We start from the raw sequence: 21,124 nt of genomic DNA, 5'->3' as shown, positions 1-21,124 counted from the left end.
AAAAAAAAAAAAAAAAAAAGAAAAAAGAAAAAGAAAAAGCAGAGCATCTCCCATTTGGCTCAGTCCCTTAAACAGCCCTTCGAAACTCTCAAAAGCCACAAGAATGGGATTTCTCCCCCCTCAAGCTCTCTGAGACAGAGAGAGCTTCACTATGTAGCTCCAGCTGGCCCACCCCAACCTCACTCTTAAGATAAGACAAGAATATCCAAAGTTAGACAATGGCACATGCCTTTAATTGTAGCATTTGGGTGACAGAGGCAGGTGGATCTCTGTGAGATCCAAGGCAACCTGGTCCACATAGCAAGTTCTAGGTCAGCCAGTGCTAGAAAGAGAGACCCTGACTGGCAGTAAACCAAAACAACAACAACAACAAACAGCAACCAAAATCTAGCCACATGTCGGAGAGATTATATATACCATGAGCGAGTGAGAGTTACTCCAGGGCAGCATGGTTGACTTACCATCCAAAAACAATGCAACGCACTATATCAATAGAATAAAGATATCACATAGACTTTTCAACAGGCCCAGAAAATGCCTTTGACAAAACCCATACTCCCCCAGAAAGAACTTCATCAACTTAGAAAATGGCATTTTTGGAAACCGGAGAGCTAATCTTCGTGAGTGGCTGGCTTCTCCCCATGAGGTCAGGGACAGGGCAAGCGTGTCCCCTCTTGGCACTTCCATTCACCAAGGTCCTGGAAGAGCAGCCAGACAGTTAGGCAAGAAAAGAACATGAAAGACCACCCATATTGGGAAGCAAGAAGGGAAACTCTTTGTTTGTAGATGGCAGGCCTTGAGTCATAAAAAGTCTCCAGGAATCCCCTAGAAATCTGTCAGAGCCACTGAGTTCTGTAAGATTGCAGGAGACAAGATCAATATTCAAGAGCCAGTGTGGTCTGTACACAGGCTACAGGTGATCCACACACAAAAATGTCAAGAGGAAAAAGCCTGCTTAAAATAGCACTCAAAATCCATAAAACATCAAGGAATGAAGTTGACAAAAGAAGTGTAAAGTCTGTTTTCAAACCCTTAAAGGACACTGGAGGAATTTAAAGAAGTTCTGATAAGTGGCCAGTGGTCCAGCCCAACTGCTCACTGACCAGAGCAGCCCTCACCAGAACTCCAGCTGTGTAGAGCAGAGCCTCCCGGGACCCAGAATAGCCAAACAGGCTTGGTTCTTGAAGGCTGTAAAGGTAAAAAATGTACTCTGTTTAGGGCAGGTGTGGATGGTTGTGCAGTCGATAGTCACGAGAGTACATTCAGATCAGTTTTGTGTAAGTGAATATTAAATTTCAATTCTGAGAGGTAAGGTGGGGGGGTGCCCTCCATATCTGGCTTTCTTGGCCTCCAGGCATGCGTCCCCCCTCCCCCCCACCCCCCCGCCCGCCCTGCTTCACTCAGCTTCTCCTGGAGCCTTGCCTGGTGCTTCTGAAGACTCTGTAGGAACAACCTCCCCAGTCCCCAGGGGAATGATGCATCTCTCCCCACCTCTGCTGAGTCATCTTGAATCCCTGGGGTGAAGTGAGGAGATAAGAGGAGTGGCCCAGGAGGATCAGAAAGAAACCTCTTGTTTCCCCAATAAACAGTTCCCGAACTCTTTTGGATCTACGGGAAACTTGGCCTTGTTTCTTATAGGCTCCCAAATTCCTGTACACGCATGTACACGTATCCATGTAAGTGAAAAATCTGTACACAGTAATGTACACCTGTGCATAGAATGTAAATGTACCATACCCATATTCATGAACACACACACACACACGCTCACCCTCACGCACACATATACATGCAATCTGTACACATGGAACCACACCTGCCTCTCTGCACATGGCCATTTACATGGAATCTGTTACATGCAGAGCCATATGTACCTCTCCAGATATGCATTTACCAGTCTGTACATATGTGTACACTGTCATTTATATGTAATCCAATGTATCTGTACATGGATTACATGCCTGGGTCTATGTCTCCACACAGCCACGGGCATCCACATGCAGGTCTTTTCCTGTGTGTGAAAAGTTGTACCTTAGTACTCCTGTCTGTGTCCTCTGAACATTCTCCTGCAGATCCCAATTTCTTACCACACCCGAGAAGCCTGTAACAAAGAGGACATATTTAGATCCCCCTCCCATAATCACAATATGTCCTATAGATACTTTAAATGTGTTTCTTTTAAAATATTTATTATTTTATAAATTGTGCGTATGTATTTGTGCATGTGTGTATAAGTGCAGTCCCTGTGGAGGCCAGAAGAGGGTGCCAGACCCACTGGACCAGAAGTTACAGACAATCCTGAACTGCCTGGTGTGGGTGCTATGGTGGTGACGGTGACTGGGAGCCTCTTTCCTCCCCTTGACCTGCTAGACATAGGCATCTTTGGATACCTATGTATCTTGGGATGTGGGGCGGGAGAGTATGAAGCTCTCAACACAGCCAACTGATTGCTTCTGTTTGACCTTACTCAAGTTTGTGCTAAGATCTCCGGACAGATGGCCATGTGTCCTTGCGATGGCTGCCCAGCAAGGAGGAGTGCCTAAAAGGTTAGGCATCCCTGGAAGCCTGGTGGTTTCCCCTGACTGGCCAACCCCTTTTGCTTCTGTCAGTGATCCTGATTACTCTGGACAGTGGAGAAGCAGTGTTTGAATACTTCGTGGGTGAACCTTCTCCAGATGAGATGACAGACGTCCAACCTCTCTCTGCCCCTCAGAGACTTGGGGATACTTGTCAGGGTCTGACTGAGTCAAGGAGTGAGATTGGGATACTGTTTCACTGCTGACTGGCCCCTTTCAGGTCCCCACGTGGTCTCCGTTCTCAAAAGGAAGGAGTCTACAGTAGACCTGAGTCTTACCAGAGTGATCTAAAGCACACTGGCCTCCGCCAACAGACATGGGGGAGAACCACATGGAATATAGATGATATGCTGTGGTGACCTCCTAGCTCCGCCATTACAGTTCCTTCATACTCGGCTTTGGGACAGGCAGTGGTGAGCTTTGAGAGGCAAATGGAGATGTAGGGAATCCAGAGATACCACGTCTCAAGGGTAGCTTCGGAACAAAATGTGACACCTGGAATTGGTGGCGTACTCCCCACCACGACCACACCACTCGCTTGCTCCGGCCCCATTCGCTTGGGGCATATTTATTTCATATATGTGGGTATGCTGTCACTGTCTTTAGACACAGCAGAAGACGGCATCGGATGCCCATTAGAGATGATTGTGAACCACCATGTGGTTGCTAGGAATTGAACTCAGGACTTCTGGACAAGCAGTCAGTGCTCTTAACCACTGAGCCATCTCTCCAGCCCCTGTGGAAGCACTTTTGACCCTTGAGCTTCCAGCCGTCTCCCAGAGCCATCCCGCGGCTCATTGAGCCTCATCTGTCTCAACAACTCACACTGCTAAGAGCCAGTTCCTGCTCGCATGTGGGTGTCTTGGAGTTTTTAATGAAAATAGAAGACTGCATTATTCAGGAATCTAAACCAGACCAGACGGGCCAACAAGACAGAACAAACCCTAGCTTGGGGCAGGGGTGCGTCTTGCCACTGATGTGAGAGGGTGGGACTTTTGGAAGGAACCAGTGCTGGGAGGAACGAGGAGCTAAAGACTCCTTTCAGATGAGTGCTTGCCTCTTGTCCCCATGGTGATGGGAGGAGGTTATAGTGCCCAAGCCAAAGTGACCCTGGTCTGCAGATTTGGTGTCTTCTGGGAGTTTAGAGTCCTGCGCTTAGCTGAGCCCCGGGCATGCCCTAGGGCACCTGAGGAGGGTGGAAGTAACCAGGTAGCCGGGATAGTCTGGTTCCTAGAGATTGAAACATAGCTGAAATGCTGCCTTTATAAAGGGTCCTGATTTGCTAACTCTCTGAGTCCTGAGAATCTTTGTGTCCCTGTCATTGCTGGGCTGGGACTGATGGTGCAGAGGGAGTGGTTTCTTGCATGGCAAGAACTTGCTGTGGCACACCCAAGGACCTTGGCAGGTGAGGGTGAGGGACGGCTCGGCTCGTGTCTTGGTACCTTGATTCTGAAACTGAGATAAATTCATTTGTCCTCTCAGGGGCTTCTGGGCGATCGCTCCCCGGTGTTCTGCTGATGCCTGTCCTAACCAAGTCTCTATCCCTGCTGGCTGGCATAGGCAGGAGAGCCATATGTGACTCTAGTCACTGAGGGCTAAGAGAGAACATTATTGATTGTTGGCCGTTGTAGGTATGGCTTGTGCCAGTTCTTGAGTCCTTGTTCTCAAGGGACCTCAGGGGCCCTCTGGGTTATACTGGCTACTCAGTCAACTCATGGGTAAGCTGGGCAGTGCACAGCTCTGTAGAGGTCAGTATAGGTGTGTTACCAAAGTCCCTGTTGAATGGCTTGCCTTCCAGGTTCTGCACTATGGGAACCCTGCCAACAGGAGCTTTGGCTTCCAGAGGGTTAGATCTGCCAGACTACAAGGGCCACTCTGAACAAGGCAGGCACTAGTGACTTGCTTTCTCACAAGGTCATAAGGACAACAGAGCAGGAGAGCCAACCCAAGGTCAGACTCAGGTGCAGTTGAAGAAAGCCTCAGGCATGAATGTCCTCAAATCACAGGTTGCCAGTGGACACTGACTTCTTGGAAAGCTGTTCTCACAACTGCCAAAGAGAAGGGAAGCTGCAGGTGGGGGCTGGGAATCAGGAGCGTGGCGGATGCCTGCTTCCTGGGGGATGCTGTGTGCTGGTCCCTGTCTCTGACCAATCGCTCCTGTTCTCTAGGAGCTGGGGGGTGGGGGTGGTCTAGACCATGGGAGGTATAGTCTTTCAGTAGCTGCCTGCGGGACAGTGTGATTGAGCCCAGCTTGTGATGAGTTCCTTGAAAATTTAGATGTTGGCTCCAGGGCCACAATCCTCCCACCCCACCCATCCTGTTCAGCACTCAGCGGGCACCTGCCAGGGACTGAACCTGTGTCAGATGGGTAGGAACTGTATCCTGGGACTCTCTTCCATCTCACCTAGTCCTTAGCTCTTAGAATCTAAGGTGTAGACAGTGTCCCCTCTCCACCTTCCTGTGGGTGCAGGGATCTCTTTCTCTTTACCTTGGGTTCTCTCCCCAGCTTGGCGGCTGACATCATCTGGACCAAGTAATCTCCATGCTTCCCCTACAGATCCTGTGTGACAACATGCTCTCTGTCTCCAAAGGGTCTGAGGTCACCCTTGACCAGGCAGTGGCAGGGAAATGGGTTGGTGCTGTTCCTGGCTCCCCGGCTTCTATTTTCCCTCTTATCTGAAATCCTGACCGTTGCTGCTTGTGGGCACACAGAGTGATGCCAGACTGAAGAGCTGATGGGACCCCTTACACAGGGCTGGGAGAGACAGAGATGGTAGCCTTTAGTAGGCTAGGACCTTAGCGTTCCCTGATAGTGCAAGTGTTTATGTGACTGCACGTGTGTGTGTGTGTGTGTGTGTGTGTGTGTGTGTGTGTGTTTGAGTATGGAGTGGACATGTGTGTGTCCATGAATGTGTATGCATGAGCATATGTATATGTAGTACAAGACTCCAGATGGGGTACAAAGCTTAGACCCTGAGCTGTGAATCCATCCACCCAGTGAATACTGGGCATTTGACACTCCGAAGTGAGCAGCAGGGTGTGGGGGGAACTAAGCAAGAGTGAGTGCTGGTGTGGGTACTCAGTGTGGGAGGGACTGTGTGTTCCTACATAGATAGGGCCCTTGAAATAGGAGATATGGCCACTCCAGTGCCTCCAGCCCTGGCTTTTGGTTTTGCCCAGGAATTTCACGGGTATAGAGCCAGCTTGCCAGTCCAGGAACCCTAGAAATAAGCATCTGGATGGGGCAGGGACCAGGATATGACATCACTTTAGGGTTTTTCCTCGCCCCCCTCCTCCCTGCCATGGAGCTGAGCCCCCACTACTCAAACATGCAGGGTTAGGGGGCGGGGCTCTGGACTTCGGTCCTGGGATTTTCCAGAGATACTCTGAGGCATGAAATCACATTAGGAAATCTTCAAGCAGACTGTTCACTGGGCATTTCTCAAGCAGACGCAATCATCGTGGGGACTAACTTGGAGATGCAGAGCTCACAGGCACAGATGTGGGCCTATGGCTGCCTCACTCTTAGAGAGGGACTTGGTATTCAGCTGTTTGCAGCTGGACTCTGAGCCAAACGGCACAGCCCTGCCCTTTAGACAGGCATTGATTGATGATTCCCTTACATGTTGATGTAGGACAGTTGGGGACATGCCTTTGGGGCTGTTTCATCACACAGAAGCATTGCCACTGCAGCCTTGGGGGAGGGTGGCAGTAACTCTGCCCACACCACAGCTTGGAGAAAGTGGAGCCAGGAGGGACAGTTGGCTGAGGCTGTAGCCTGGTACATGCTACATCCATGTGTACAAGCTGGTTACATGAGTGTGTGTGTATTTGTATGAGTGACTATGGTTTTTGTACATGCGCAGGCTGCTAGCTTCTGTTTCTTCACTCTTAAGAGTTCTGTGCTCTTGACCACGGGCCCATGGCCTCTGTGTCTCTATTTCTTCATTCTGTGGAATGGATGCTCACGGGGCCTCACCTAGCATGTGCCTGGCTGGCTGGCTGGTGTTGGGGACTCTGCTGGGCTTCATGGCTTTGGGCTGTGTGGATGGGAAACTTGTTCCTGTCCATCCTGGTTCTTTTGTCACTGGGGAAACTGAGGGAGGAAGCCACAGACTCTATAACGTGACAATTAGAAGGGCTGCTGGAGTGGAGCCCAGTCCTGCTCTGAGTTATGAATGGGACTGAGGGTAGCCAGCCTTGGCAGCAGCTTCCCCATAGTTGATCTCAGTGTTTCCACCTTCCTGCCTGGTGGCCATTGGACATTTCTTTTATTGTCTTGTCTTCTCCCTCCCTCCCTCTCTTCCTCCCTCCCTCTCTTCCTCCCTCCCTCCCTCCCTCCCTTCCTCCCTCCCTCCCTTCCTATGTGCATTGATGTTTGTATGAGGGCGTTGGGTCCTGGAGTTACAGATGGTTGTGAGCCACCGTGTGGTTGCTGGGAATTGAACTCAGGTACCCTTAACCACCGAGCCACCTCTCCTGCCCCCTGGATACTTGTTTTCATTGACATGTTTTAGCCTCTCATTCTCGGGTCTCTGCCTGAACTCAGTCCCTGTCCCTCCTCCTATGTAGCTAATCTGTTTCTGCTGGCCCAGATCTGCACTGCCTTAGACTTCATACAGAGCTGGGGAGGAGCAGAGTTTTTGGATAAATACCAACCTTTTCTGGGTCCGGGGGTGGGGTGGGGTGGGGTCCCTGGTGCTGTTCTGGGTGGAAGTGTTCAGATAGATCTGGGGGCACCTGTAACAGCCTAGAGAGGCTGAGCTCTTCCCACCAGACCTTGTAAAAAGGGGAACCAGGGCAACTTACAATTCCAGTGCTCCACCCATTGGGCACCCCTGGGGACCATCTTATGAATTTCAATAGTGATGGAGGTGAGGCAGAGAGACCCTTGTAGGGTCTTAGATGTAGGACCACAGAACGTGTGTGTGTGTGTGGGGGGTTACAGGGTGTTCCATCTCCTTGTCTTCATTTCCGTGGATGTTGACTTTGATTAGATACAGAACGTCTCTGAAATTCGAAAACCCAGCTACACCATGGACATCTCTGTCCAAAGCCCTAGGACATGTGGGTCTCCTAATCCCCAAGTCTAGCTATCCAAAAGGTCTTGATGTTGGAGGGGCTGGAAGACACGTGGTCAGGTGGCCAGGCAAGTGTGTCCCTCCCTTTCCCATCTACATCTTGCTGTTGCCTAGGGCTCACAGTCAGACACTGAGGCAGGAGGAGCCACCCCCCTCCCCCGCCCCTGTGGGAGTTCATACAGAGTCAGCACAGGAGGACATCCCTGGTGAGCATCCAGCTAAATCTGTGAAGGGAATGTTGGAGAAGAACCTACCTGACCTCATGGGGTCAGGGCGGCTATAGTGGAGGGAGGTTGGCAGGTACCCATGAGCTGTAACCCAGAGTAGGCTACAGGATGGACAAACCACTTATAGCCCCTGGTTTATTATAGAGTGAGATTTTTACCTGAAGCTGTGTGAAGGAAAGGAACAGCACGGGGAACATCCATCTGCAGACAGACCTAGCAAAGCGAACACAAGAGTAAAGGCAGTGCCCTGACTGTTCCTGGGACACAGGCTGCTAAGCCATGCACGCAGCTGGAATCCATAGACAGGAGGCAGAAGCCTGCTGTTGATGGCGTATCCCTTGGATACATCCCACACCTTTTTTCCTTTTCCTTCCTCTTGAGGCCCTGCTAACTGCTACAGTCTGTGTTACTTTGAAGCAATCTCCAGGAATTCCTTTCCAAACACTTGCTGGACCAGGAAACACAGCTTCAGAGCAGGTCACTGCAGAGAGAGCACCATAGGCAGATTATATGAGAGGATTTAAGAACAAACCAGAGAAAGAAGTAATGTGGTCACTGTGGCCCACAGAGAAAGCTAGTGGACTCTTGGAGGGTCTAAGGGACAGATCAAGTTGATGGCTTTTAGGCTTTGGGCAGATAGGAGGGCTGTGGCAGGGGAAAGGAACGGACACCCACCCTTTCTCTAAATCAACAACTGTAACACAAGAATTGGAACTGCAGCAAGCTGAGCGTTTTTCAAACTGGGTTTCATCATAGAATGGTGGCCAGCAGCCAGGACTTCCGGGTGTTCTCCAATGGAGGCCCTAGGATCTGGGGCGCGGTTTCCATGTCCCCGAGGACCCTGGCCAAGCCCCCACACCCACACCCACTCTCAGCAGAGACTCAGCAGCTCTAAGTTACACAAGCTGGAGTTCCGCTGGGTGTCTCTTACCCCATCTTTCTGCTCTGTCTGCTTCTGGAGGTGCAGCCAGGAAGGAGTTAAATGGAATCTGAAGGTACCGCTTGGTGGATCACCTTGATTCTCAGGCTGGGTTCATTCCCTTCTGCCAGAGGGAAGCGGTGGAGGGAAGGAGACTGGGAACCAGGAATGAAGGAGGGTGGGGACCTGGCAGGCCCCACCTCCAGGACCACAGGATCCGCCCCGGCACAGAGGCTCGCACTGCCCTGATGGCTCCCGACCCCAGCAGATGCCTCTGCCTGCTGCTGTTGCTGCTCTCCTGCCGCCTTGTGCCTGCCAGCGCTGATGGGAATTCCCTGAGTCCCCTGAATCCCCTGGTGTGGCTCTGGCCGCCCAAGACCTCTGATTCTTTGGAAGGCCCGGTCTCGAAACCCCAGAACAGTTCACCTGTGCAGTCCACAGAGAACCCCACCACGCACGTGGTCCCCCAGGATGGCCTCACAGAACAACAGACGACTCCTGCCAGCTCCGAGCTGCCCCCGGAGGAAGAGGAGGAGGAGGAGGATCGGAAAGCTGGCCAGGGTGGCAGCCCTGCAACCCCTGCTGTCCCCATTCCCCTGGTGCCCCCTGCTGCGAGCCCAGACACGAAGGAGGAGAATGTTGCGGGCGTTGGAGCCAAGATTCTGAATGTGGCTCAGGGCATTCGGAGCTTCGTCCAGCTGTGGGATGAGGACTCAACTATTGGGCACTCTACTGGGACTGGGGTTCCAGATTCCTCAATCCCTACAGTCCTCCCCTCTCCTGCCGAGCTCTCCAGTGCTCCCCAGGGGAGTAAGACCACTCTCTGGCTAAGCAGTGCCATTCCAAGTTCTCCAGATGCTCAGACAACTGAGGCTGGCACGCTGGCTGTGCCCACCCAGATGCCTCCCTTCCAGAGCAACCTCCAGGCACCACTGGGAAGACCCTCAGTCCCACCAGACTTCCCAGGTAGAGCATTTCTCTCTTCTCCACGGATCAGGGCTCCTCCCTGGGGGAACCAAGAGCCTCCCAGGCAGCCCCAGCATCTGGAGGGGAAAGGACTCTTGCCTATGACAGCCAGGTCCAGCCAGCAGCACAGACACTCTGATGTCCACTCTGACATCCACGGGCACGTACCTCTTCTTCCCTTGGTGACGGGTCCTCTGGTGACGGCTTCTCTGAGTGTGCACGGTTTACTCTCTGTTCCTTCCTCTGACCCTTCCGGCCAGCTCTCTCAGGTAGCAGCTTTACCTGGGTTCCCTGGTACTTGGGTTTCGCACGTGGCTCCTTCTTCAGGGACTGGGCTTTCTAATGACTCTGCACTGGCGGGAAATGGCTCTCTGACCTCTACCAGCCGCTGCCTGCCCCTGCCACCCACTCTGACTCTCTGCAGCCGTTTAGGTATAGGACACTTTTGGCTGCCTAATCATCTTCACCATACAGACAGTGTGGAGGTAGAGGCCACCGTGCAGGCTTGGGGGCGCTTCCTCCATACAAACTGCCACCCCTTCCTTGCCTGGTTCTTCTGTCTGCTGCTGGCTCCTTCCTGTGGCCCAGGCCCACCACCCCCCTTGCCACCCTGCCGGCAGTTCTGTGAGGCCTTGGAGGACGAATGTTGGAACTACCTAGCTGGGGACAGGCTGCCCGTCGTCTGTGCCTCTCTCCCTTCTCAGGAGGACGGGTACTGTGTGTTCATTGGGCCAGCTGCAGGTAACCAAGTGGCTACCATCCTCCCCTTTCTCTTTTTTTGCTTTTTGTCAAGAGACCTTAGCAAGAGCTGATGAGAACCCAGCACAGGATCTCCACCCTTGCCTCACTGGTCCTGGCAATGGCACTGGAGAGGTACTGGGGTATGATGTTCTGTGTAGGGAGGAGACTGGAGGCTGGGCGTGGCTATGACCACACATTCTATTTCTGTAGCAGGCATGACAGGTCATCACCTGCCCCAGGTGCTCTCTGAGTGTTGAGGTGTCCTGGTTCTGAGTCAGCCAGGTGCTTCCTCAGTCACGGACTGGAAATTGAGAGACACAACGATAATTGACATGTCTGAGGGAGCGTTATTCCTATCAAATACCAGCTGCTTCCTCCTTGTTCCTGGCCTCTGAGGCACACACCTTGTTTGATGTTCTCCCTGTGGCCCTAGCCAGCTTGGCCAAAGGTATGAAAGGTGCCAGGCGCACAGGGTCATAGGCCCCAAGCCTCCTATATAACCCACATGCTTCTGCCCAGCTAAGCCCTGAGAGCTCTGGAGTACATAGCCTCTGGCTAGGTGGTGGTTGGATGTGTGGGCCTGCTCCAGGAAGGGTCTGGGCTGGGCAGAAGCCCAGGGATCACTCATGCCTCATTAGGGGTCCCAGCTGGGCCTGAGAGGGTGTGGCTACTCCAGGGCTATAGGCTCAGATTTGATGCAGCTGGTGTCACACAGAGTCCTCCACACATTCCATCCTTGGAATAGTGGAATGTGGTTCAGGTTCCCTCCCTGTGGAGGCCCACACCTGGCCACAGCTGGCAGAGCCTGCCTTGCAGGGTCAGCTCCGCAGGGATGCGTCTTGACAGGAAGACAACCAACCTCCCACAGCCTCTGTTTAGACCATGCAGGATGAAGGGTAATCAAGAGGGCTGCTATCCAGGGTTAGGAGCGCCCAGTCTGTTTCAGGGGCAGCCAGATGCTGTGAAGGCATTAGGTGTTGGGGAGGAGGAAGGTCAAGGCCCCTTTGAGGGAAGGCTTAGCCACATGGCATGCAAGGCCAGGACTGCCACATATGGGCCATAGAGTGGAGCTTTGTGGGACACTAATGTCATTAACTGTCTGCCTGGCCAGCTGGTGGCTGAACATCTGGATACTTTGGGCTGTATCCCCAGCAAAGTCCTGGGGGACTGGTCCATCAGCACTCAAGGCCCATGTACGTGGAGGCTCCAGCTGTGGGTGTCAAACCTCATTAAACTAAGGCCCCTTTCCAGGCAAGGTTGGTGGGGGAGGATTCGTGGAAGCTCTGGTAGGAGCAGGAGGCCTCTCCCCTTCCTAGGTTCATCCACTCGGGGTGAGCCTCACTCCTGCTGGGCCTCTGTGGTTGCTTGATGACTCTTACCTCAGTATGGTATAGGTGGAGTTCCTGGTGGGACCCCTCCCCCACAGTGTCACAGCTGTGAGGTTTTAGAGTGGGAGATGTTGGGGTCAGTTCTTAGCCCCATGACGATCAGGGGACATGGAGGGTCCTGGACCACATCAGGCAGCTTGGGGATTGGGAACAGTGAGTTCCTATCAGAGAGCACACACTTCCTCCTCAGGGTCTGACCAGAACCACCATATGTGCTTCCCACTATAATGTGGGCCCTGCCCAATTCTCTCACCCCCCAGGCCAGTGGGGTGTGGTCTGACTGAAGTTCTGCAGTCACCCAAAACCCCTAGCCTTGCACACCTGGACTTACATATCTGGCTTTAGTTAACTCGAGTTTCTGTGTTACGTCGCTCTGAAGAGACAAGACACTTCTATGGAAAAATAACTGAATACCTGTATATACCTAGTGCCGAGGGCCTGTGCCCTAGACATCCACACACTTCACGGTGCACACCTGGCCCTGCCTGGCACCCTGAGGCCTCTGCGTTCATCTGTTTAGCAGAGCTTGTAGCTCCTCACCCATGTCTTTTCTTCTGACCCCTGAGGGAGACGATGCGGTGAGTGGCCTGGTGCCAAGGTGTCAGAGGAAGCATTACAGCATTCAGTCGGCATGTGAGGTGATAGTTGGGAGGTAGAGGGTCACACCAGGGGAACTCCCTGACATGGCTATGTCCCTGACATGCATGCTAGGTCAGCATGCAGCTGGACCTTAGGTATATGGGGGCAGAGTATTGTGCAAGGGTTCAGGGGTACCACACCCACGATCCTTGATGCTCTGCCCTCACTAATACCATTGGGCCTGCTACCAGCCTGCATCAAGCCCTTGAGGTATCTCAGTGGGACCTGAGAATGGCAGAGCTTCATAGACCTGGACATTTTGCCTTACTCTCCCATGTCCGTGTCTCAGAACCTTGCCTACCCTGTGAATAACAACAGAGACAGGTACAGTTATCCAGGGAGCCTGAAGGCTCTTGGGAAAAAGCAAGGTCTGTGGAGCCCCAAATCCTGCCTCCTCGGTGCAACCAAGAGCCACAGAGTGTAATTGAACCTTTGAACCTTGTGGACCATGGGGATAGGTCATGGAGTGTTGAAAGAGATGTCCAGGATGGGGGACACTCTGGGGGCCTCTGCTGTGGTCTTGCTCTGTCCACATTGGCCATAGATGCTTCTTCTATTGAGGACCTCATGAGCCCCCAGCCACTCTCGCCTGGGCTTGTATCTGGCTCCTTGATCAAATGAGAGACTCCAAACTGTGGCTGTTCCTTAGGACGCTTCAGTTAACCCGAGTTTCTGTTTAACTTTGATCCCAGGAGACAAGACCCCTCCGTGGAAAAATACCCAAATGCTTATCTCTCACTCCTGGCAACCCTGGGGATAAATATTATGTGCACGGAGCTAGCTGAGCTGCCCACAGACATTCCCTTCCTCCCAGACACACCAGAGCGGACACCCAGCCAACTCTCTGGGGCATCCAGGCTTAGGGCTCAGGTGAGCTGTAGGAGCCTGGAGAGAGTCTACAGGAACTTATGAATATTCAAGGATTTAGAGTATGTGTGCGATGCAATGGTTTCATAGGCAGATATTCTGTGTAACACTGACCACCGAGTTATCCATCGCTTGTCAGGGTTACATTTAAAAGCTACAGTTTGAGCAGTGCGTGTGTGTGTGTGTGTGTGATACTGGAGATAGAACCTAGGCACACATGCTAGGCAGATTCTCTACCACTGAACCACATCTACCAACTCTCTCTGAGCAGTCTGCAGGTAGTATAGATTGCTATCTGTGGTCACCTGCTACATACCAAGATGGCAGCCAGCCTGGAGCTCTTGGTCTTGGATTAACATCTCCCTACTTCTCCACCAGCCAAAGCCCACCCACCCCCCTTGTGCTTTGCATCTGCATCTACAGGTTGTCAGAAGTGACCTGTGAGTGAGGTCATGGGCTGTCTACTCTGCACAGCTAAGCTTGTTTTTCTTAGCACAGTGTCCACCAGACCACTCTGTGTTGGTTCCTTTGTGGTCAGTGTTGCTTTGTGTGTACAGCGTCTTCTCCTTCCCATGTCTGTGAACACCCATGTGGGCCTCTGGGTCTTGACTGCAGTAAAGCTGGGGTGTGGGTGTGACTTCCACAGCCTAACCTTAGTTCCTTTGGCTGCTGTTGATCATAGCGGTTTTATTTTGATTATTTTTCTCTTTTTCTTTCTCTTTCTCTTTCTCTTTCTCCTTTTCTTTCATTTCCTTGCCTTTCCTTGCCTTGCCTTGTCTTTTCTTGCCTTTCCCTTCCTCCCTCCCTGCCTGCCTGCCTCCCTCCCTCTCTCTCTGTCTCCCTCTCTGCCTCTCTCTCTCTCCCTCCCTCCCTCTCTCTCAGTCTCTTTGTCTCTCTGCCTCTTTCTCTGTTTCCCTTCCTCCCTTTCTGTCTGTCTGTCTCTCCCTTCCTGCCCCACCCCCGTCCTCAGCTTCACCATGTTTCCCCTGGTGACTGACCTAGATTCCATCCCCCGAGCAGTGTAAAGGGTTCCTCCTTTTTCTTTGCCACCTGTTGCTTTATGCCTAACAGATGTGACACGGTGTATCCTGTTGTGGATTTCGCTTATGTCTCTGGTGACCTGGGATCTGGACCAGGTTTTGCTGCAGACTGTATGGGTCTTCCTAGAAATGTCTGCTCAGGTCTTGTGCCCATTTAAATATCTGGTTGCTTGCTCTGTCACTGAGCTGTGTGAATTCTGCATCAGCTCAGGGGATTTAGCCTTCCCTGTAGGCCACCTCTTCTTCCTCTCTCATGGAGGATGCAGGCACCCTCTTGGCTGTCTTGTCAGCACTGAGACATCAGTGTCTTTGTCTGCAGGGCTTATCTATAGTGGTAGTTTTTTGTCACTGTGGCCCAGTGCCTGTTAAAACAGCTTAGGGGAGGAAAGCATCGTTCTGACTCACAGCCCATGTGTCTATTCCACTGCTTATGGCCTGTGGTGAGGCACAGTCAAGGGCATGGCCGAGAAAAACTGCTCATCCCACAGGAGTGAGAGCAAGGGACCGGGGACAGGGCAGCCTTCAGAGATGGGCCTTCAGTAAACCTTCTTCCCACCCATTCCTGGATTAACCCAGCAAAGAAGAAGTCATGATTTGTCACCTCTCTGGAGCACCATCATGTAGCAACCATGCCTTCCACCCAGGAGCCTGTGGGGGACACAGTACATTCAAACCACAATGTCTGCTTCCTTATGGGGCAGCGGAGAGGTGGGATCCAGCAGAGTGGACCTGGTCCCACTATGGCAGCTCAGGCAGGCAGGGACAGTACGTGTTGTGGTTCTGTCCTTGTCAAGGCTTTGGGAGAAGATACTTGACATCTCAGGGGCCAGCAGAGTGTCCAAGTGAGTCCTAAGACTGGCTCCTTGATAGCATCCTTCTCATTGGCAGATGACCTGTCTATCCTTCTGCCTTGGGGAAGCCACTGCTTTTGCCTATTGTTTAAGATGATACAGCATACTCACCATAAAGCATGCCCGTGACCTGGAGGTCAGTGCTGTCGGCTACCACCCGCCATCCACCCCAGAGCTCCCATGTCCCCAAGCTAATCCCCCATTTCTGTTACTGCTATCAACTCCCCAGTCCCTCCCTCCCGTCTGTCATGCTCTCAGCTCAGTTTTGCGTCAGGTTGTTCCGTTGTTGAGTCTGATGTTTTCTCCTGTGTTCTGGGAACCACATGTGATGCTGCCTCTCATGTTGCTGGGACAACCTGACGGAAGCAACTCGAGGGAGGAAGGGTGTGTTCAGGCTCAGTGTGAGGATGCAGTCCACTGTGGTGCCAGAGACAAGGCAGCAGGCATCGCACCCACGGTCAGAGAGCTGAGGCTGCCTATTCTTTTTGGTTCAGTTTGGAGGCTCCAGGATGGTGGCCATAAGTTGCAGTGTGTGTGAGCTATTCAGGCAGGATGCTGTGGGGATGACAAGGTGAACACAGCTCTGATGGTAGAGGAGGCATGGCTATATTGTATATATAATATACATGTATATATTATATATAATACAACATATATTTATACAGTGTATATAGTGTATATACATGGTATATATTTACACAGTATATATAGTGTATGTGTATACATACACATATATTATATATGTAAGTATACACACACACATACACACACACACACACACAGTGTGAGGACCTGACAACATTAAAGCCTATGGTTTTGGAGGAAATAATCATATGTGATAGTTTATTTCTGAGTGCTGTATTCTATCTCATTGGTCTGTCTGTTGTTTTTCTGTTTTTGTTTTGTTTTGTTTTAGAGACAGGGTCTTGCATGGCTTAAGAACTCCCAATTGGGCCTTTCCAGCACTGGTTACAGGATATTATAGAAAATGCAACACCATGCTGGGTCCATATATCTGTCCTTATGCCAGAGACAGTATTGGTATCTTAGTTAGGGTTTCCATTGCTGTAAAGAGACACCATGATCAAGGTAACACTTATAAAGGACAACATTTAATTTGTGTGATTTTTCAGATTCAGAGGGTCAGTCCATTATCATCACAGCGGGAGCATGGCAGCATCCAGGCAGGCATGGTGCTGGAGGAGCTGAGAGTTTTATGTCTTGACCTGAAGGCAGCCAGAAGACTGTCTTCAAGGCAGCTAGAAAGAGGGTCTCAAAGCCCATCCCCACAGTGACACACTTTCTCTAACAAGGCCACACCCTCTCCAACAAGGCCACACCCTCTCCAACAAGACCACACCTTCTCCAACAAGGCCACACCTCCTAATATTGCTACTCCTGGGCCAAGCATATTCAAACCACCACAGTTGGTGACTGTAGCTTTAGAGGAAATTTTAAAACCAGAAATTGTGAGTCCATCAGCTTTAAGCTTTGTCACAATTCCTTTGGCTTCTTTGGCATGAACTTCTGGATGGCTTTTTTATGTTTTACAAAAACTATTATTGGGAAGACTGAAGTGGTGGCTCTGTGCTAGAACATTTCTTTCTTTCTTTCTTTCTTTCTTTCTTTCTTTCTTTCTTTCTTTCTTTCTTTCTTTCTTTCTTTCTTTCTTTCTTTCTTTCTTTGGTTTTTCAAAACAGGGTTTCTCTGTGTAGCCCTGGCCTCTGGCTGTCCTGGAACTTACTCTGTAGACCAGGCTGGTCTCGAACTCAGAAATCCGCCTGCCTCTGCCTCCCAAGTGCTGGGATTCAAGGCGTGTGCCACCACTGCCTGGCAGAACATTTCTTCACGTGGGCGGCATTCTGAGTTCAATCCCCCATGCTGCCAAAAACCAAACCAAAGCAAAACTCCCATTGGGGTTTTGACAGGGATTGCTTATAACCTGTAGGTCACCTTGGATGGCTTTGGTAATGGTTGTCGCTTGAATGTGTCTTCTCTAGATCTAATGCTGCTGAGGGGGATGACCTTTTAGAAGTGACCTCCAGCTCTGGTCTCCCAAATGAGCTTCACACCCTCATGAAGGCGCAGGGTGTGTGTGTACTAGTCTCTGTCCCTTCGCTTCTGCTGTGTAAGTGTAAGGACACAGTTCCCTTTTGAGGACACAGTGAGATGGTACCGTCTTAGAATGGGGTCTAGGTCTCAAAATACCTTGGTTTTGGATTCAGCACTCAGTGTTGTGAGAAATTCCTATCTGTTATTTATAAGTTGTTCTGCCTTGGACGGCTTTGGAGGCATGATGAGCGTGGGCGGCCTGTCATTGATGTGTTTAAATTTTTTCCATAGTATTTTGTGGCTTTCACTGTACAAGACTTTCCCGTTCTTGGCTGAGTTAGGTCCTATGCATTTTATTCTTTTCAGTGTTACTGTTATGTGGAAATTGCATTGAACTTTCCTTTTTGTTTCCTTTTTGTTTTTGTTGCTGAATGTGTTATCCTGTTGGTTTGCTGAGTTCATTTGTTTGTTCTGTTATCGAGTTTGGGGGGGTCATAATCTGCGCCAGTTACACTCTGGCCACCCATCCTCGATGAGCCAATTTTTACAAAAGCCAAATTAGAAGTGGAGAGCATGAAAAGATGTATTCAGTGGTCACATTGGGAAGAGGGTGAAAGAGATGCAGCAAGTCTGTCTTCAGGTCCTGATGTGAGAAGAGAGTTTCACTGGAGGGCCAGGGCCATGCACATCTAAGCAGCCCAGGTCAGGATGTGGGCCTGCCAATCACTGGTCCAAGATCCACTGGGTTTTATAGCCTCCTCTTGCAAGGTGGTCTCAAAGATGTTAGGACAGTGTGAAATCTCTCCCCCCACACACCTTTTTCTTCTCCCAGCATGGGATTCCGGGGGTGGGGGTGGGGAATTCACATTTCTTTGGGGCACATTGTTTCAACTATCTGACAGTCAGAGTGAGAGACACAAAGGTCTCTTTAGAGTAGTTTCATTTCTACCCAGACTGCTTACAGTTGTAAGAAACTTGTTGCAGAATCTTTGGGTGTTTATACTGACAACTTCCTTTCCAACCTGCCTGTCTCCGTCCTCCTCCTCCTCCTCTTCCTCCTCCTCCTTCCTCTCCTCCTTCTTCCCCACTCCTTCTCCTTTTCTTCTTCCTTCAACATCTTTCTATATAGCATCTTTATGTGGCTTTTGATAATACTGGCCTTATAGAATGAGATAGAGCATCTTCTCTCTCAGTATTTTGGGATACATTTGAGAAGAATCGATGTAATTTCTTTAAATGTTTTTACAGAGTTCTCAAAAGCAGGGCTTGTTTGTTTGTTTGTTTGTTTGTTTTGTTTTTTACAGTTTGTCTTATCCCCTCTGTGGGTCTATCCAAACGTTCGGCTTCCTCTGTAGCTTTTGTATGTCTAGAAATTGGCCTCTTCCTTTGGTTTCCTCGGGCTCTGTCACAGCCCATACCATTCCTGTAGTCAGCGGTGACCCTGCTCTCCTGACCTCGGTCATGAGTCTCCCCATGTTTTTGTCTTGGTCGGCTTTACAAGGTTCATCAGTTATGTTTATCTTTCCAAAGAGTTGACTTTGCTTTCATTGATTTTCCCCCATGTGTTTTCCCGTTCTTTGCTTTATTGATTTTTGTTTCATTTTTCCTTATTTTTCTCCTTCTATTTGCTCTGGATCCTCCCTCCCCCCACCTTTTTCCTAATTCTGCATGTAATATGGGTTGTTTATTTCAGACCACTTGCCTGTTAATGAAGTACTTATAGCTATAGAAATCCCCTCTCAAAGATTTTTTTTTAACTGCCCTACCAGTTTTTATGGCAACACACTTGATTTTTTTTTAATTGTTTCTAAATGTTTATTTTCTCAGTTCTGCCCTGAGTTTTATATTTACTGGTTGTTTAGGACTGTGAAGTGTCATTTCCACAAATCTGTAAATATTCCAGTTTTATTTGTTTTTCAATGTCTAACTTGACCCCCAAGGTGGCCAGAGAGTATATGTCATGTCTGTTGAGGTTCTTCAGTGGCCTGACATGTCTGTCTATCTTGGAAACATTGTATCTATACCAGAGAGGAACTTGGACACCATTGTGGCTGGCAGTGCTCTGTGCATGGGTGCAGATCCAGGAAGTCCTTCCTCATCTTCAGTCTGGATGATGCTCTGCCATTCAGTGAGAGGGGGTTGGAGTTATAGAACTTTCTATCTCTCCCTTGTTCCGTCAGTTTGCTTCCTATATGTTGCTGGTCTCTTTCTGTCACAGTTCCCTCCTGTACTGATTCTTTTCCGTCCCTGTGCTTCTTGTAACACATGGATTTAAAGTCTGGGGCTAAGAGCAACGACTGCTCTTCCAGAAGTCCTGAGTTCAATTCTCAGCAATCACTTTGTGGCTTACAACCATCTGTAATAGAATCAGATGCCCTCTTCTGGTGTGTCTGAAGACAGCAACAGTGTATTCACATACATAAACAAATCTTTTAAAATCTGTTCTAATATTATACCTATCCAGCATCCTCTCGGCATAGGCTGTCTTTTCCGTGTCAGCCTGTTTGGATAGACAATGTTTCACATAGAGAACATGGGATTATAGTTTCTTAAATTAATTCACCAGTCTCTCAAGTTTTTAAATATTTGTGTGTGTCTCTGTCTGTCTGTCTGTCTCTCTTTTTGTCTTTCTGTGTGTGTGTGTGTGTGTGTGTGTGTGTGTGTGCCTATACCCTGGCTCACATGTAGAAATTGGAGAACAACTTAGAGGTATCAGTTCTTTCCTGGGATCACAAGCAGACACCGTTACTCGCTGAGCCCCAATCTCTTGTCTTTAGATTAACATTTAATCCATTTATATTTATTGTAATTGCTGCTCTGAGGACCTCTGTCCCTGCGGTTGATACAGTTTGCATCTAAGACCCCCATTCCCCACTTCAGGCTTTACTCTCTGTTGAGATGATTTGTTTTGTTTTTAGTGTGTGTGTGTGTGTGTGTGTGTGTGTGTTTTTTGCTTACACATATGTGTATGCTGCATGCATGCCTGGAGTCTACATAGGCCAGAAGAGGGCTCTGGGTGCTCTGGAATTGGAGTTATGGACAGTTGGGAACTAGCTGCCTTGTAGGTACTGGGAACCAAACCCAGGTCCTCTGCAAAGAGCAACCAGTGCTCTTAACCACTAAGCCATCTCTCCCTCGCCCCTTTAATTGATTTTGTAATGAAATATTTAAATTTCCTTTTAATTTTCTTTTTATTTATATCTTTATGCATATTTTGTTATTCCCGTGTGTGTGTGTGTGTGTGTGTGTGTGTGTGTGTGTGTGTGTGGTTACCATGTATAGCTAGACTTGCCATCCTCAAGCTTTACCTTCTAGTTTGGATATACACGAGCTTAACTTCAGTGGTATTTCAGATGAGCTACTCCCTTGCAGCTCTGTTTCTGCCCCTTGTTGAGATCCCTTGGCAACTCTTTTGTTGTTGTTTTGTTTTGTTTTGTTTTGTTTTTTGAAACAGGGTCTCTCTTGGTAACAGCCCTGTCTGCCCTGGAACTCACTTTGTAGACCAGGCTAGCCACAAACTCACAGAGATCCACCTGCCTTTGCCTCCCAGTGCTGGGATTAAAGGCACACCCCGCCAAGCCCAGCCTCCTTCATTACATGTGAATTCACATACATGAATCCAAAAACAACAACAGTGTAACAATCCTTTGACTACATTTAAATTATGTAGCAAACAACATGTGGTGTAGTCAGGGGTTCTTACCGTGGCACGGCTCATGTGGTGTAGTCAGGGGTTCTTACCGTGGCACGGCTCATGTGGTGTAGTCAGGGGTTCTT

General features: G+C 49.9%; 1 protein-coding gene and 1 long non-coding RNA gene across 7 annotated transcripts in view; one reads left to right on the top strand and one right to left on the bottom strand.

Moving 5' to 3' along the window:
* Positions 1-21,124, top strand: part of Col18a1 (collagen type XVIII alpha 1 chain) — a 117,348-nt gene that overhangs the window by 44,723 nt on the left and 51,501 nt on the right. For 2 of the 5 annotated variants that reach the window (XM_021174916.2, XM_021174915.2), the window contains exon 1: positions 8,943-9,769. The exons of 1 other annotated variant lie outside the window; for it this stretch is intronic. In XM_021174916.2, the coding sequence (XP_021030575.1) occupies positions 9,052-9,769 (718 nt within the window). In that variant the 5' untranslated portion in view covers positions 8,943-9,051. Of the gene's footprint in view, positions 1-8,933; positions 10,511-21,124 lie in introns of those variants that run through there. 2 more of the 5 variants (XM_021174913.2, XM_021174912.2) reach the window with 2 other exon arrangements.
* Positions 335-10,025, bottom strand: LOC110303721. 2 transcript variants are annotated; one of them, XR_002378949.2, is made up of 6 exons: positions 9,938-10,025; positions 8,816-8,927; positions 8,240-8,365; positions 8,043-8,097; positions 2,032-2,101; positions 335-1,188 (listed from the first exon to the last, which is right to left on the bottom strand). It is a non-coding gene; the product is annotated as an uncharacterized LOC110303721 (long non-coding RNA). The 2 variants fall into 2 exon arrangements; XR_002378948.2 differs by lacking the exons at positions 335-1,188; positions 9,938-10,025 and adding an exon at positions 1,429-1,514 and having other exon boundaries at positions 8,816-8,902.

The sequence above is a fragment of the Mus caroli genome, chromosome 10 (assembly GCF_900094665.2).
Source record: "Mus caroli chromosome 10, CAROLI_EIJ_v1.1, whole genome shotgun sequence".
Classification (NCBI taxonomy): domain Eukaryota; kingdom Metazoa; phylum Chordata; class Mammalia; order Rodentia; family Muridae; genus Mus; species Mus caroli.
This window is presented reverse-complemented; position numbering and strand designations above follow the sequence as displayed.